Below are 16170 nucleotides of genomic sequence, written 5' to 3'. Positions count from 1 at the left end.
GAAGAATGGGCTAGGATTCCACGTGCCCGGATTCAGTCTATGCCAAGGAGATGTTGCACAGTGATTGCTGCTGCTGGTGGCCATACAAGGTACTGATTTCAGCACCCTCGTGCGACGCTGTTTGGTGACGAAAACGCCTCCACTGCCGTCAGTCCATAGCAAGAACATTGTCACATACTCATGTCAAATTTTACCATGATACAATCATAAATAAGGAAATTATGCCACTTTGTATTAAAGAGATAATTCCATGAATATTTCGCCTGTGTTTCTTTTTTGACAGAGTATATAAGAACCCTCCTAAGAATGATGAGATGTGATGTGATGTGATGTGACACTGTCAGTTTAAATTAACTAAGTATACGTACCCTCCTTAGGATGATGTCTATGTAGCCAGCTATCAGCTGCGATATCTGTTCTCCTTCTGTCGTTTGGACGGAGTAGTACGAGTCAGAATAGTCTCCAAAATCCTGAAACAAACATTTGAACTTTTTCACTTTGCATCAATATTAAGTGTATTTCCCCCTTTATCCATGGATGTTGCTAGACTCCTGTATGACAAAAATATGATGGAAAAAACAAAACAAATAATAAACAAATCAAAAACCCAAGTGAATACATGTGTATTATTTTTGGGAGTCCATAATCTGCATAACAATTTGACAAAGACAAGTTCTCCGTATCAGAAATATCTGCAAAGTAAAGTTTGTTTTGTTTAAAGGGAGAGACCGTAGTTTCAACCCGTGAAAATTAACACCAAGTTGAGTTCATCTACAAACCTGTAACACATTTGGATAAAGTTACAACTGAGTGAAACATGAGTCTGTGACTTTGAAATGGTGAAATACCCTCTAAAAATAGACTAAAAATAGACTCCATAAGTGTTACTTCTCAGACGCACGTGCGTTTAAAAAAAAATGAATAATGCATTTTGTGATATTAAAAACACCAGGATGACCAACAACACTTTGAATATACGGAAATGGATAATCTAAACAATAAAATATAAATAATGTCTGATTTCAGTTATCAAAAATGGCTCTAATAGTCAAAATATGCCTCAGTGTTTAAAAACTAGGGTATGTTCCTTTAAGAGACTAGAGCACATCAATTTATTAATCATCGGCTATTGGATGTCGAAAAGTTAACATATAGTCTTAGAGAGCAAACAGCTATATTTTTTCATCCGTAGAATAGGATCTTTTACATGCACCATCCCACAGACAGGATAGTATATTGGGCTCTTTCTCATTCCAGCCAGTGGGCCACCACAGGTGTGTGTATGTATGTATATGTATATATATATATATATATGTGTATATATATATATATATATATATATATATATATATATATATATATATATATACCTGTGGTGGTGCACTGGCTGGAATGAGAAATAGCCCAATGGGCCCACCAATGGGGTTTACTTTACCACTGGGCTGTCACCATCCCACAGACAGGATAGTATATTGGGCTATTTCTCATTCCATCCAGTGCACCACCACAGGTGTGTGTGTATATATATATTACTGTGGTGGTGCACTGGCTGGAATGAGAAATAGCCCAATGGGCCTACCAATGTGGATCACTTTACCACTGGGCTATGTCCCACCAAATGCATGCAAATTACATGCATGCATGATGTCACAAAAAGTGTCATGCAGTCACAGTAAGTGTGATGATGTCACAGTAAGTGTGATGATGTCACAGTCAATGTGATGTGGCTTACCAGTGTGAAGCTGTTGGGTGACGCTGCCCATCTCCTGACTGTGGTCAATGGGTAGGTCTTCAGGATCTGTACAAATAAACAAATACACAAGCTATAAAATACATAAAATACACATTCTAATTCAATCGACATCTGGCCATAGGATTTCAAATTTCATGGAAAACACTTTTTCGGTTCTGTGCCTTGTGATCATGGGAACCCATTGGAAACTGGGTTTTTTAAAATTATTATTTATCTCATAATTAAGTGAAACGAAATGAAATTTTGGTTCCGTGATTTTACTGACACACAACCGACAAAGTATCGGAAACAGTTGTGACATTAACACGGTGTCACCAGCAAAATGCATACAGTGTAAAAAAAAGTCTCCACAGTATTTTGCACAGCAGTTTTTCAGTTAATGCCATGAGAGGAATTTAATTTGTCAGTATTATTTTTAAAAATAATAATAATAAAAAATATAAAACAATTAAAAAGGTTATTTTGTTTAACAACACCACTAGAGCACATTGATTTATTAATCATTGGCTACTGAATGTCAGACATTTGGTAATTTTGACATATAGTCTTAGAGAGGAAACCCACTACATTTTTCCATTATTAGCAAGGGATCTTTTATATGTACCATCCCACAGACAGGACAGCACATACCACAGACTTTGATGTACCAGTCGTGGTGCACTAGCTGAAGCCGAAAATAGCCCAATGGGCCCACTGACGGAGATCGATCCCAAACCGACCGTGCATCAAGCGAGCACTTTACCACTGGCTACATCCTACACTGAGCTACACAATTAATTAAGGAAAGCGACGTAGAAATTTCAAAGTTCTTCAGCAAAATTAAATGCTGAGGGAAATTTAAAATACTGCTAAAATATCCACAACACTGCCGATTGCTGGGGTTAAAAACGTCAGAAATTGAAAGAGAGCATGAAAAATGCCACACTTCCCAAAGGGTGAAATAATTTCTGTCTGACAATCTTGATAGAAAATCATTTGCCTTCATGGCCCTCTTCTGAAGGAAAAATTTGCCTTTGTGTCTCTCCAACTTTCCGTGGTGTCCTAATTTGTAAGGCAACACTTCGTGAACCCCCAAACATTAAAATTTGATGACCCCTCCATAATTTTACAAAATAATTCTGGGGTTTTTTTTACCTCTTTGGTCTTCTCATCCACCCTGACAACACTTTCTTTTGTAATGCCGAGAAGTCGGGGTACAAGCTTGTTCTTTCCTTTCATCTTCTCCTAAAAAAAAAAGAAAAACGAAAAACCCCACATCAAAAATAACTCTTTGTAACATATTACATTTCATTTGAACTTATTTCCATGCTTATATCCAATTAAGATTCAAGCACGCTGTCCTGGGCACACAACTCAGCTATCTGGGCTTTGTGTTCAAGACAGTAGGTCAGTGATTAGTGGTTAGTGAGAGAGAAGAGGGTGTAGTGGTCTTACACCTACCCACTGAGTCATTAAAACTCGCTCTGGGTTAAAGCCGGTACCGGGCTGCGAACCCTGTACCTACCAACCGTATGTCCGATAGCTTAACCACGACACCACTGAGGCCAGTGTAACATATATTTTCTACACACAGCAATCAGGGTTGTTCCTAGTGAGAGCAAGTAGAGTAATCTCTACCAAATATGAAAAACTACCCTTTTAGTTTCAAACACTTACAAAGGACTGTCACCCAAGTTATCAGCTATGAGCTATATGTCTTAAAGGCAGATTGTCACAGACCACTGACCTATTTAATGGTGTAACAAAGTATTACCGGAATTTTTTTTTTTTTGATTTTTTCTGAATGTACTTTATTCAAGCATCTTCATATAACCACCATACTCCATTTATTAATGATATTTTGTCAAAATAATTTAATTATGGCAATGGTCCATAATTCAAAAAATAAAACTGCCAAGAGGGTTGACATGGATTTCACTCCATCATGGTTCAGTTAAGGTGATGCAATAGCTAGATTTGGCTTTCAACAATTAATGTTGAACAATAAATCATCTGGAGATGACAACTTAGGTCCACGAATACTTAAGTTAGGTGCCTTGGAAATTGCTTCTTCGTTAACATTTATTTTTAACAAAATAATAGACAGTGGTATTTATCCACAATGTTTTAAAAATGCTAAAGTTACTCCAATTTTCAAGACTGGTGACAAAACTGAAGCTACAAATTATAGGCCAATATCTGTATTGCCAGCACTGTCCAAATTAATAGAAAAACATATCTCCATGCAATTTTATGATTACTTAACAAAATTTAACCTTTTACACTCATCTCAATCAGGTTTTAGACCAAAACACTCATGCCAAACAGCACTTATTGATATAACTGATAAATGGTTACATGAAATGAATGAAGGAAATCTAAATGGAGTCATATTTCTTGATTTCAAAAAAGCTTTTGATGTTGTGGACCATTCAATTCTGATTCAAAAGTTAAACATTTATGGCTGCAAAGGGAATTCTCTTAACTTGTTCCAATCTTATTTAACTAACAGGACACAGCAAGTCACTATAGGAATGGCAACATCAGAACCTAAATCCATTATTTATGGTGTTCCACAGGGTTCCATACTAGGACCTCTTCTATTTATACTGTACATAAATGATCTTCCACTATACATTGAACATTGTACCACAAGTATGTATGCAGATGATTCAACAATGTTCATGTCAGGGAAAACTGTTACTCAAATTCAAGATAAACTACAGCAAGATCTGAATAGTGTAGAAAAATGGTGTTCCTATAATAAAATGTTCATAAACACAAAAAAGACCAAATATATGACTATAGGAACAAGACACAAAGTTACAATCCAAAATGATATTTCTCTTATAATAAATTCAGAACGTCTGCAACACACTGAATGCGAAAAACTTTTAGGAATTAAAGTTGATAATAATTTAAAATGGACAAATCAGGTTAAACATGTGTGTTCCCTGATCTCTAAACGTCTGTATCTGTTATCAAAAATCATTAGGTATTTAAATTTAGATGCAAGAAAACTTTTCTACAATGGGTATATTTTACTACTCATCGATTACTGCTGTGTAATTTGGGGAAGCTGTAATCAGGATGGATTAGAACGTTTACTAAAACTGCAAAAGAGAGCTGCAAGGATGATATTAGATGTAGATCCTATTACTCCATCTGCCCCACTATTTAAACAGTTAAAATGGATGACAATGGAAACACGAATCCACTATCACAAATGTTTACAAATTTTATAAATGTCTATACAATGAAGCCCCAAACTATCTTTCAAACTTATTAATATATGTTGGAGAAAACAATCCCTACAACCTTCGAAATGTAGAGGATAGAAATCTATTAATTCCAAAACCTAAAATGTCTTTATTTAAACATGCTTTCAGTTACTCTGGACCAGTACTTTGGAATAAATTGCCTAAAGCTATACGATCATCGCCAAATACTGCTGTTTTTAAATATAGACTCAAGAAATATTTTCTAAAATAATATCATTTGTACGTATGTTTATTGCCATATATGTATTTTCTATTTGTTCATAAATGTATGCATTGTAATTCTGTATTGTTTGTACCTGAGGGCCTCAGGGAAGATTAGCTTTTGCTAACTGTGTTACCCTCACTAAATAAAGAATTTATTATTATATTATTATTATAATGTAATTTTTATTTATTATCCATTTTTACAGAAATAAGGTCCTTAAATCCGTGACAGTATGCCTTTAATCACTCTGTAAGTCGGGCGAAGCCTGACACAGTGTAGACTCCAACATTGTGTACCCAATTCTTATTATAAATACACATGCTAAATATCTTTTAGACTTGGTACAGCCATTGCAACAACAATACATTAAAGTCTCTCATTGCTAATGAAAGTTAAAAGTTTGTTTTGTTTAACGATGACACCACTAGAGCACATGGATTTATTATTCATCGGCTATCGAATGTCAAACATTTGATAATTTTGACATATAGACTTACAGAGGAAACGGTTACATTTTGTTCATCAGTAGAAAGGGATTTTTTATAAGCACCATCCCAGACAGGATAGCACACACCACAGCCTTTTATAAACCAGTTAAGTTGCACTGGCTGGAACGAGAAATAGCCCAGTCGGCCCACCAACGGGGATGGATCCTAAACTGACAGGACATCAGGCGAGCACTTTGCTTTACCAGTTGGCTATGTCCCACCCTTGCAGACATGCACTTGAAGGAAATGTTTTATTTAACGACGCACTCAAAACATTTTATTTACAGTTATATGGTGTCAGACATATGGTCAAGGACCACACAGATATTGAGAGAGGAAACCCACTGTCACCACTTCATGGGCTACACTTTTCGATTAGCAGCAAGGGATCTTTTATATGCACCATCCCACAGACAGGACAGTACATACCACAGCCTTTGTTACACCAGTTGTGGAGCACTGGCTGGAATGAGAAATAGCCCAATGGGCCCACCGACGGGGATCGATCTCAAACTGACCGCGCATTAAGCGAACGCTTTACCACTGGGCTACATCCCACCCCACATGCATATAAATGCAGAACACCAGTTTAAACAAGACTGTACTTGACGTCGGTTTAAAGAATAGGGAGGAATTACCTTGACGAGGAAGAACGTGATGCCGTACGTCTTCAGACTGCGACACATCTGGGTGTATTTCACTTTGGCATCCACCTCGGACAAGCCTTTGTGCTTCTTGTGTTCCTGGAAAATAGCAGATCACTCTTAATATCACACGACTTTAACGGTGCAGACCCTAGTTTCAACTCGTAAAAATGGATACAAAGTTTAGTTACAAACCTTAACACATTTGGATAACGTTACAATAGAGTGAAAGCAGAGTCTGAGACGTTAAAACGGAAAATATTCTTAAAAAATAAGACTAGAACTCAAATCAATAACCGGGACTTCTCAGACACTCATGCATTTTTAAAAATATATATAATGCATTTTGTGATATTAGAAACAAACAGGATGACCAGAAACACTTCGGTTCTACGGAACTGGATAATCTAAACAATAAAATATAAGTAATGTTTGATTTCAGTGAACATAAATGGCTCTAATAGTGAAAAATATGTCTTTGTGTTTAAAAACTAGGGTCTGTCCTTTTGATTTAAAATTACTGATGCCATACTTTTAACATGAAACATCTCTGTATATAGACAACATTTGGTTTTAGTGAAACGTAAAGCCTGCTGACTCTAGTCTCCAAGAAACAAACCATTTTTATTTGGCATAAACTTAATTTTGATCTACAACAAATGACCAATGACCAAAAACACTGAATTTGCCAAAATTGTTAATCTGAGTAAAAACAATTGCACATTTTGTGCAGAGTTAGTGGTAAAGTAGAATTCTGTGCAATTAAAATGACTCGCGTACTATAAACTTTTTCAATGCAACATGACGAACATTCATAGGTGAAATCAAAAACCTAGGACCTATGGTGCGTGAGAAACTGATCTAAACGTGAATCTTTAACATAAAAGTTGACACAGCCATCACCCCCTCAACAATTTGGAAAAGTAATACCTGTATTTAGCCTTTTTTATTTGGTTAGGGTGAGAGAAATAAAAAATAACTAGTTAATGACATCAGATATCTGCTTTATCCTGTGAAGGTAAGAATGGGAAATTACGCGAGGCCCTGCCAAGCAGAATTTCTCATTTGGCCTGAACAGGATAAAGCAGATATCCGACGTCATTAACTAGTTATTATCTTTATCCTGCAGACCACAACAATTAAGGGGAAAAGCTATTATTTCTGTTATTTCAGCCACATTGTACGATGACCTAGAGGTCAAATGAGCAATTTTGTAATGTAGCTATGAGTGACATTAAAGGTTATATCCGGCTAGTAGCAGGATATGACTTTGCTTTATCTGTCATCATATTTTGTCAATAGAAAAAACCGAAAGAAATGTTTTATTTAACGACGCACTCAACACATTTTATTTACGGTTATATGGCGTCGGACATATGGTTAAGGACCACACAGATTTTGAGAGGAAACCCGCTGTCGCCACTACATGGGCTACTCTTCCGATTGGCAGCAAGGGATCTTTTATTTGCTCTTCCCACAGGCAGGATAGCACAAACCATGGCCTTTGTTGAACCAGTTATGGATCACTGGTCAGTGCAAGTGGTTTACACCTACCCATTGAGCCTTGTGGAGCACTCACTCAGGGTTTGGAGTCGGTATCTGGATTAAAAATCCCATGTCTCGACTGGGATCCGAACCCAGTACCTACCAGCCGGTAGACCGATGGCCTACCACGACGCCACCGAGGCCGGTATTTTGTCAATAGAAATGGTGGTTACAGGATAAAAACGTATAATGGTGGAAACTAGGGTCATATTTGAAAGTATAAGAAACAAGATATTTGATAAATTGCGAATACTTACAATGAAAATCTTCTTCTCAGCACCTTTTATTTTGATATACTCTTTGGGTAGAAATTCCTTCAGACTAAAAACAATGAAAAAAAGGGTATTACAACTAGTCATGAAGAAAAAATAAAACATATTTCAGCTAACAATTGTCTTTTGCTACTTCGATTCATCAGGGTATAAACAAACAAAAAAAGCATGCAAACTGTATGAATCGGCAAAGCATAATTATGTTAATTGTACATGATATCGCTAAGTCCAAAATGGGGTATCATGAAGATAATCATAAAAGGTGCTTTTATGATATACGGAGTTACCTGTACAGTGGTTATCTGGAAATGGATTAAATCCCTTTATGTGGTTGATATAAACCTGTGTTATTATACACGAGTTAAAATAGTTTTTCGCAAATTGGTATCTTGTGGACTTACGGATTACCCTGAGTTTTAAAGGTTTTAGGCAAATAAAATAATTTTACATTATTAAAATTACAATTTACCTCCACTTATATTTTGTGGCTTGCAATTTGAATATGTGTATAACCCAACACATCTCTGGACATAATTATAATTTTGTAGTATCTTAATATTCATTTTTGTCTAAAATAATTCCTAACAGCCAAACGAAATTTGAATGAATTCAGTTACGTCTTTCCAAATGTATTTATCCCTCCAATGGTTTATATTTATAACATGTTAAGCAGGGGTGGGAATTGGTGAACTGTAAAAAAGAGGAAATCTAGAGAGGTCCGGGGTGGTGAACTGTAAAAAAGAGGGAATCTAGAGGGGTCCGTGGTGGTGAACTATAAAAAAGAGGAAATCTAGAGGGGTCCAGGGTGGTGAACTGTAAAAAAGAGGAAATCTAGAGGGGTCCGGGGTGGTGAACTGTAAAAAAGAGGAAATCTAGAGGGGTTCGGGGTGATGAACTGTAAAAAAGAGGAAATCTAGAGAGGACAATTAAAATGCGAGGAAACGCAATGTTCCATGAGAGGAAAACCGCAGATCCGAGGAAAATTCCCACACCTGGTTAAGGTATGATAATATATTTTTTTAAAACAGGAAAATGCAGGATGTGTGTTTATTTTGTTGAGACAAACAAACAGAACTCTTGTTATAGGGCTGAAAATCCAGGATAATCTTATTAACAAGTTGTATAAAAACACTATAATAACAACAATGTTTGTGCTCACTCTAGAAATCCTGGTTTGTGTTTTGATTCAATGTGATCCCCGAACTGAATCTGACACTGAATTCCGCCAAACTGAATCGCCTCGTCTTGACTCACAGGGTGCGCACCATTCAAAATGGCGTCCCGGGACTGAAATTAAAACCAAAGCAGTATGAAAACACATGCATTAAAGTTTGTGTTCACCACTAAAGCTGCATCCCACCTTATACACGTAAAAAATATTCTCACAAAGCAGATTCAACTGAACCGTGTAACGTGCGTCTATTATTACTGTAAACCTTGCCCTTCTTAAAAACCTAGTTCCATCCCTGAATAAATCTGCAGCGGGAATGATGTATCAAAACCCGTTTACCACGGAGGCACATCCTTCTCTATGGATGACAAATAATATTCCAATTTACCTGAACATAAAGCAGATTTTCTTACTGTAACCCCCCACACAACCCTTCCCCAACTCCCACTAAATTCTAACTCCACCTGTAAATGGGTCTGCTGAGGGAAAGATGTATCAAAAGCTGTACACCACTGAGCTACATCCTACTTTACATAGGTAAAAATATTCTCATTTACCTAACATAAAGCAGATTTAACTGAACAGTGTCATGTGCGTCTATTATTACTGTAACCTCACCCCTTCTTAAAATCCTAGTCCAACCCATGAATGTGTCTCCTGCGTGAACAAATATTCTAATATACCTGAACGTAAAGCAGATTTAACTGGATGGGGTCTCATGCATCTATTATTACTGTAACCACCCTACAACCCCTTCTTTAAATCCTAGTTCCACCCCTGAATGGGTCTACTGTGTGAACAAATATTCTAATATACCTGAACGTAAAGCAGATTCAACTGGATGGGGTCACGTGCGTCTACATTCTGGTCGGAGAAGAAGAACTTCCGTCTGAGGAGGAGGATTTCATTTTGATCAATTCCTTGTTCTCGCAGAGTCTTGCCAAAGTCCAACCAGTTGACTGAAAATTCAAACAATATAGTTCAGGGAAGGAAGGAAATGTTTTATTTAACGACACACTCAACACACTTTATTTATTGTTATATGGTGTCGGACATATGGTTAAGAACCACACAGATATTGAGAGAGGAAACATACTGTCACAACTTCATAGACTACTCTTTTCAATTAGCACCAAGGGATCTTGTATATGCACCATCCCACAGACAGGACAGCACATGCTACAGCCTTTGATATACCAGTCGTGGTGCACTGGATGGAACAAGAAATAGCCCAATGGGCCCACCGATGAGAATCGATCCTAGACTGAGCACTTTACCGTTGTGCTACATCCCACCTTTAAATCAAGTGATAACACATACCACGGCTTTTGATATACCAGTCATGGTGCACTGGATGGAAGCAGCAAGGGATCTTTTATATGCACCATCCCACAGACAGGATAGCACACGCCACGGCCTTTGATATATGAAACGAGAAATAGCCCAATGGGCCTTTGATATACCAGTCGTGGTGCACTGGTTGGAACGAGAAATAGCCCAATGGGCCCACCGATGAGAATCGATCGTAGACCGAGCGCTTTACCACTGGGCTACGTCCCGCCTTTAAATCAAGTGATAACACATACCACGGCCTTTGATATACCAGTCATGGTGCACTGGATGGAACAAGAAATAGCCCAATGGGCCCACTGACGGGGATCGATCCTAGACTGACTGCGCATCAAGCGAGCGTTTTACCACTTGGCTGCATTTTGTCCTTAAATCAAGTGAAGAATCTCCTTACTGTCATCATCAGTGTGCAGCTTCTTCTTCATCTCTTCAAGTTTTTTCTGATCCTTCGCAATCGACTTGTCTCTCTTCAAGGTCAAGGTCTTTTCCTTCTCTTGCTCTGGAAGCTCGTGGACGAGGGAATATTCTTCGTGGTTCGTGATTCCTGATAAACAGAATAAACATATTTCATGTACTAAAGTTAAAGTTTGTTTTGTTTTTAGGGATATGAGAGGGGCTGGAACAAAAAAGCTTACTGTGGCCGGGGTCCAGGGGCCGCTCAAGAGCCCCTGAAGGAAAATTGTTGTTAGCAAACCCTGGAACTGCCAAAAATTGCATTCAATGCTAACAAATCTAAACTGGTTATAACTTATAATATAAGGCACACATCATAAACTTGAAACCGTGAAAACAGGCAAATGAACCTTGTGTGGTCAACAGTACTGAACATCATGTTTTTGTTTTTGTTTTTGTTTTTTTAGCTCTCACATCCCTGTGTTTTTCAACACCAATAGAGCACATCAATTTATTAATCATCGGCTATTGGATGTCAAACATTTGGTAATTCTGAGGAAACCCACTATATTTTTCCTAATGCAGAAAGGGATCTGTTATATGCACTTTCCCACAAACATACCACGCCCTTTGATCATGGAGCTCTCTTAGGCTTTCTTAAGCAACATTGCATCCTCTTAGGAAGTATCTTTATATTGTGCTGCGAGATCGCAAAGTTGAGAGAGCTTAGTGAATTAGGCCCCTGGTTGTGAATAAACAAAAAGTTAATATTTTGAGAATATTTACAACCCAACAAAATATTGTATAACCAAAGGGGAGGTTACTCCCTAAAACAAATAATGCATAGGCAGTGTTCGACAAATATCTGAGAAAGTCACCAGCTCTCACAAAAGCTTTCATTAGTGTTTTATATATTATAGTAATACAGTTGATTTTCATTTCATTTTAACTTATTTTCGTGCTTACATCCAATTAAGGTTCAAGCATGCTGTCCTGGGCACACACCTCAGCTATCTGGGCTGTCTGTCCAGGACAGTGGGTTAGTTGTTAATTGTAAGTGGTTAGTGAGAGAGAGAGAAGAGGGTGTAGTGGCCTTATACCTACCTATTGAGTCGTTAAAACTTGCTATGGGTGGGAGCCGGTGCCTGGCTACGAACCCTGTACCTACTAGCCTTATGTCCGATGGCTTAACCACGACACCACTGAGGCCGGTATTCAGTTGATAATTTATCAAACACTGTAAAGGGAGATAACTCCATACCCATCTTTGTGCAGATTGTCACCATGAGGCCAGTGGAATTAAATAATGACACCTCATGTTACAATATAACCAAAGGGGAGATTGCGCCATTGAAAAAAAAAGCTAAAGGGAGATAATTCCATACCCATCTTCGTGCAGATTGTCACCATGAGTTGTCCCACCGTGTGGCTGTCATCGACCTGCAGTGTTTTCAGGGCCCCGTCGAGAGTCCGCACCTTCAGAATGCGATGTTTCTTCTTGTACTCCAGAAGATCCTGCAACAGTAAAAAAAATGTAAATGGAAGACAGAATATAACAACATCTGGATCGATTTCACATGTCTGGGTTTCGTAACACCAGGTTTTATCAAAACCTAGGTTTAACACTGGTTTACGTAAAACAAAACGCTGAAAAACTTGACCAAAACCAACACCTGAGGTGCATTTCACATGTGTGTGTTTTACCCGTGTTTACAAAACCACGCTTTCTGCATAGTTTACTCGCAGATCTGGAAAGGGCCATAAGCGAGAGATAGCTTACACGTTATCACTTTGTAGTTGAAACCCGTTACCGGTATATCATTAGCTTATTTGTTTTGTTTAACGACACCACTAGAGCACATTGATTAATTAATCATAGGCTATTGGATGTCAAACATTTGGTAATTATGACTTGTGGTCATCACAAAAAACCTGCTACATTTTTCCTAATGCAGCAAGGGATCTTTTATATGCACTTCCCCACAGACAGGATAGCACATACCATGGCCTTTATCCAGTTGTGGTGCATTGGTTGGAACAGGAAAAACCCAATCAGTTGAATGGATTCACCCAGGTGGTTCGATCCTGCGACGCAAGCACCTAAGTGAGTACTTAACTGACTGAGCTAAATCCTGCCCTATAAAACTTTTTAGTCTTAACTTAAAACTATTGAGAATTCGAGACTTAAGGGGTTCATTTAGGGGTTCAATCTTTCGACCAAAACATATCAGGTGTGCATTGTTCCCTTTGTGTTTCTTCAACGTCAAAGTGCGCATAAATTAGTGAACACTCATCCTAGCAGTCGAAAATTTCTACTAAACTTTGTTTGCTTTGTTTAATGACACTACTAGAGCACATCGATTTATTAAATATCGGCTACTGGATGTCAAACATTTGGTAATGTTTACATATAATGTAGAGGAAACCCGAAACATTTTTGCATTAGGTAGTAGCAAAGGATAAATGTCTACTAATTTGGTATCACAGAAACAAAAATACAGTTAAACTTCTCTAAACCGGACACCCACGGGACCAAGTAAAAAGTCTGGTTTTATGAGGTATCCGGTTTAGAGAGGTTCTCTTCTGTATATATATTTGAAAAGGGGCCGTGAAAAACGTCCGGTTTTGAGGGAATTCCGGTTTACAGAGGGTCCGGTTTTGAGAAGTTTCACTGTAGTGTATAAATAAACAATTTTGACATCTGACATGTGAATATATATATTGACATTTATTAGCATGTTTCACATACTAAAGTGAAATAATTGTCTGTCTATATTTCTCATTATGAGATAAGTATTTCCCAGATTCTGTTTAAGATTAAAATGTTGGTTACCCACCCCATTTCTGAGGAGGTAGTACTCCAGGCTCCGCCCCTGCTCAAGCCACACCCCTTTCTTGGGGTCTTCATCAGCAAGAAAAAGTCCGAACTCTGATGCTGAAATACACAAAACACAGTAAGTAAATACAGAGAAATAACAAACACAGACATCACAATCTCTTTTAAGTCATACAATAAAGTATGAGGGGAAAAACAAGTTGGAAGCTATCTTAAGATCATTTTAGTAGTGATTAATTGTTTTTCAAAACAAGGATACACAATTTGTGGAAAAATTAATTCAACAAGAACAAAAAACAAAAAAATTGGTGGGGGGGGGGGGGGGGGGGGGGCAGGGTTTCTATCAGAAAGAAATATTTTGGTATGGCACTATGGAACTGAATATTTACAATGTGTGTGCTGCATGTACCTGCTGTCCCCCAGAAGGAAAATGGGTTAGGTCCAGTGTTAGAGTTAAGAAAATCATATAGTAATGATAAGAATCATTAATTCTGTCAAAATGTCAACTTAAAAAAATGTATATCTGCAAAATATTTGGGTATGGCACCATACCCATTTTACCATCTGGCAGAAACCCGGGGGGGGGGGGGGGGGGGGGGGGGGAGGGGAGGGATATTTCTTAAATACCAACAAATATTTCTACAGATAACAAGCATTCTGAGAGTACTGCTTAAGCAATACATATCCCCTACCAGGCCCCAAATATTTTCTTATCTCATAAATGTAAGGGCAATAACTCCGTCACACACAGGTAAATTGCCATTGAAGTCAAACTTGATCTGTAACTACATAAAAATGTATACAGAAATAAATTTCATCTCACTATCCGGAGGCATTGTGAAAAACAGTCCAGAAAACTAAATGTGGGACAGACAGACGGACGGACCGACAGACGGATGGATAGTAAAGTAAAGTAAAGTTTGTTTTATTTAACGACGCCACTAGAGCAAATTGATTTTTTTATCTTATCATCGGCTATTGGACGTCAAACATATGGTCATTCTGACACTGTTTTTAGAGGAAACCCACTGTCGCCACATAGGCTACTCTTTTTACGACAGGCAGCAAGGGATCTTTTATTTGCACTTCCCACAGGCAGGATAGCACAAACCATGGCCTTTGTTGAACCAGTTATGGATCACTGGTCGGTGCAAGTGGTTTACACCTACCCATTGAGCCTTGCAGAGCACTCACTCAGGGTTTGGAGTCGGTATCTGGATTAAAAATCCCATGCCTCGACTGGGATCCGAACCCAGTACCTACCAGCCTGTAGACCGATGGCCTGCCACGACGCCACCGAGGCCGGCACGGATGGACAGATGCAGACAGACACAGATGGATGGACAGACATGGAAGGACGGACAGATGAACAGACAGACAGACAGACAGACGGATGGATACAAAGACAGACAAGGACTGACCGACGGACCGACAGAATGATAGAGATGAAACCTATAGTCCCCCCAGGTTGGATCGGTAGTGGACTAATAATGGAATGATCTTGTTCTGCATGCATGTATACTGTATTTGGATCAAGTTAAATGCTGAGAAAATAAATTATTTTTTAAATGTTTTAGGAGTGATAGTTGCTGGCACAGAAAGTTGAATCATGATGTCAAGCTAAGGAGTCATGCATCCATTTTACATCAGCAAAAAACCCCCCAAAAAACCCTTAACAACAGGGCATAAACCATGTGGCAGACATTACATAATCAATCAAGACAATTTTTTTTTTTTTTTTTTTTTTAAACTTACGATTTCCCAGATTGGGATCGGCCACTCTCTCTCGGATGATCCGGCACGCGTCGTAAACAATTGTCGACGGCTCGAACTGCATCGTCTTGACGATGTTGCTGGCAACAACGCTGATTTTCAGTGACAGCATCGCCATATTGCATAGTTCAGCAAGTGAATGCTCAGTCCTGTTGAAGTTCTAGTGCGATCTCAGCTGTATTGTTGTCTGTGTCAAGTAATGCCCGCTATCAGACAAAGAAATCCTGGAATAAAAAATATCAAAATTAGCCATGTAAATACATGTGCTACATTTTTCTTTCCTGGGTTTGAAAGAAAGAAGGCAATGTAATTATTTAACAATGCACTCAACACATTTTATTTACGGTTATATGGTGTCGGACATATGGTTAAGGACCATTGAGAGAGGAAACCTGCTGTCGCCACTTCATGGGCTACTCTTTTTGATTAGCAGCAAGGGATCTTTTATATGCACCATCCCAGACAGGGTAGTACATACCA

At 38.3% G+C, this 16170-nt stretch overlaps 1 protein-coding gene across 1 annotated transcript in view; it reads right to left on the bottom strand.

Moving 5' to 3' along the window:
• LOC121372948 (talin-2-like) overlaps positions 1–15808 on the bottom strand; it is a 32382-nt gene extending 16574 nt beyond the window's left edge. Inside the window, exons 1-11 of the mRNA XM_041499385.1 lie at positions 15673–15808; positions 13919–14016; positions 12467–12596; positions 11083–11232; positions 10155–10297; positions 9327–9454; positions 8153–8216; positions 6345–6449; positions 2888–2977; positions 1733–1798; positions 369–470 (exon numbers count right to left, since the gene is read on the bottom strand). Of these exons, the coding sequence (XP_041355319.1) occupies positions 369–470; positions 1733–1798; positions 2888–2977; positions 6345–6449; positions 8153–8216; positions 9327–9454; positions 10155–10297; positions 11083–11232; positions 12467–12596; positions 13919–14016; positions 15673–15808 (1212 nt within the window). The remainder of the gene's footprint in view (positions 1–368; positions 471–1732; positions 1799–2887; positions 2978–6344; positions 6450–8152; positions 8217–9326; positions 9455–10154; positions 10298–11082; positions 11233–12466; positions 12597–13918; positions 14017–15672) is intronic.
• Between the last annotated feature and the right edge of the window lie 362 nt (positions 15809–16170).

This window comes from Gigantopelta aegis, chromosome 5 (genome assembly GCF_016097555.1).
Source record: "Gigantopelta aegis isolate Gae_Host chromosome 5, Gae_host_genome, whole genome shotgun sequence".
Taxonomy (NCBI): Eukaryota; Metazoa; Mollusca; class Gastropoda; order Neomphalida; family Peltospiridae; genus Gigantopelta; species Gigantopelta aegis.
Note: the sequence above shows the minus strand (reverse complement) of the source record. Positions and strands in the feature narration are given on the sequence as shown.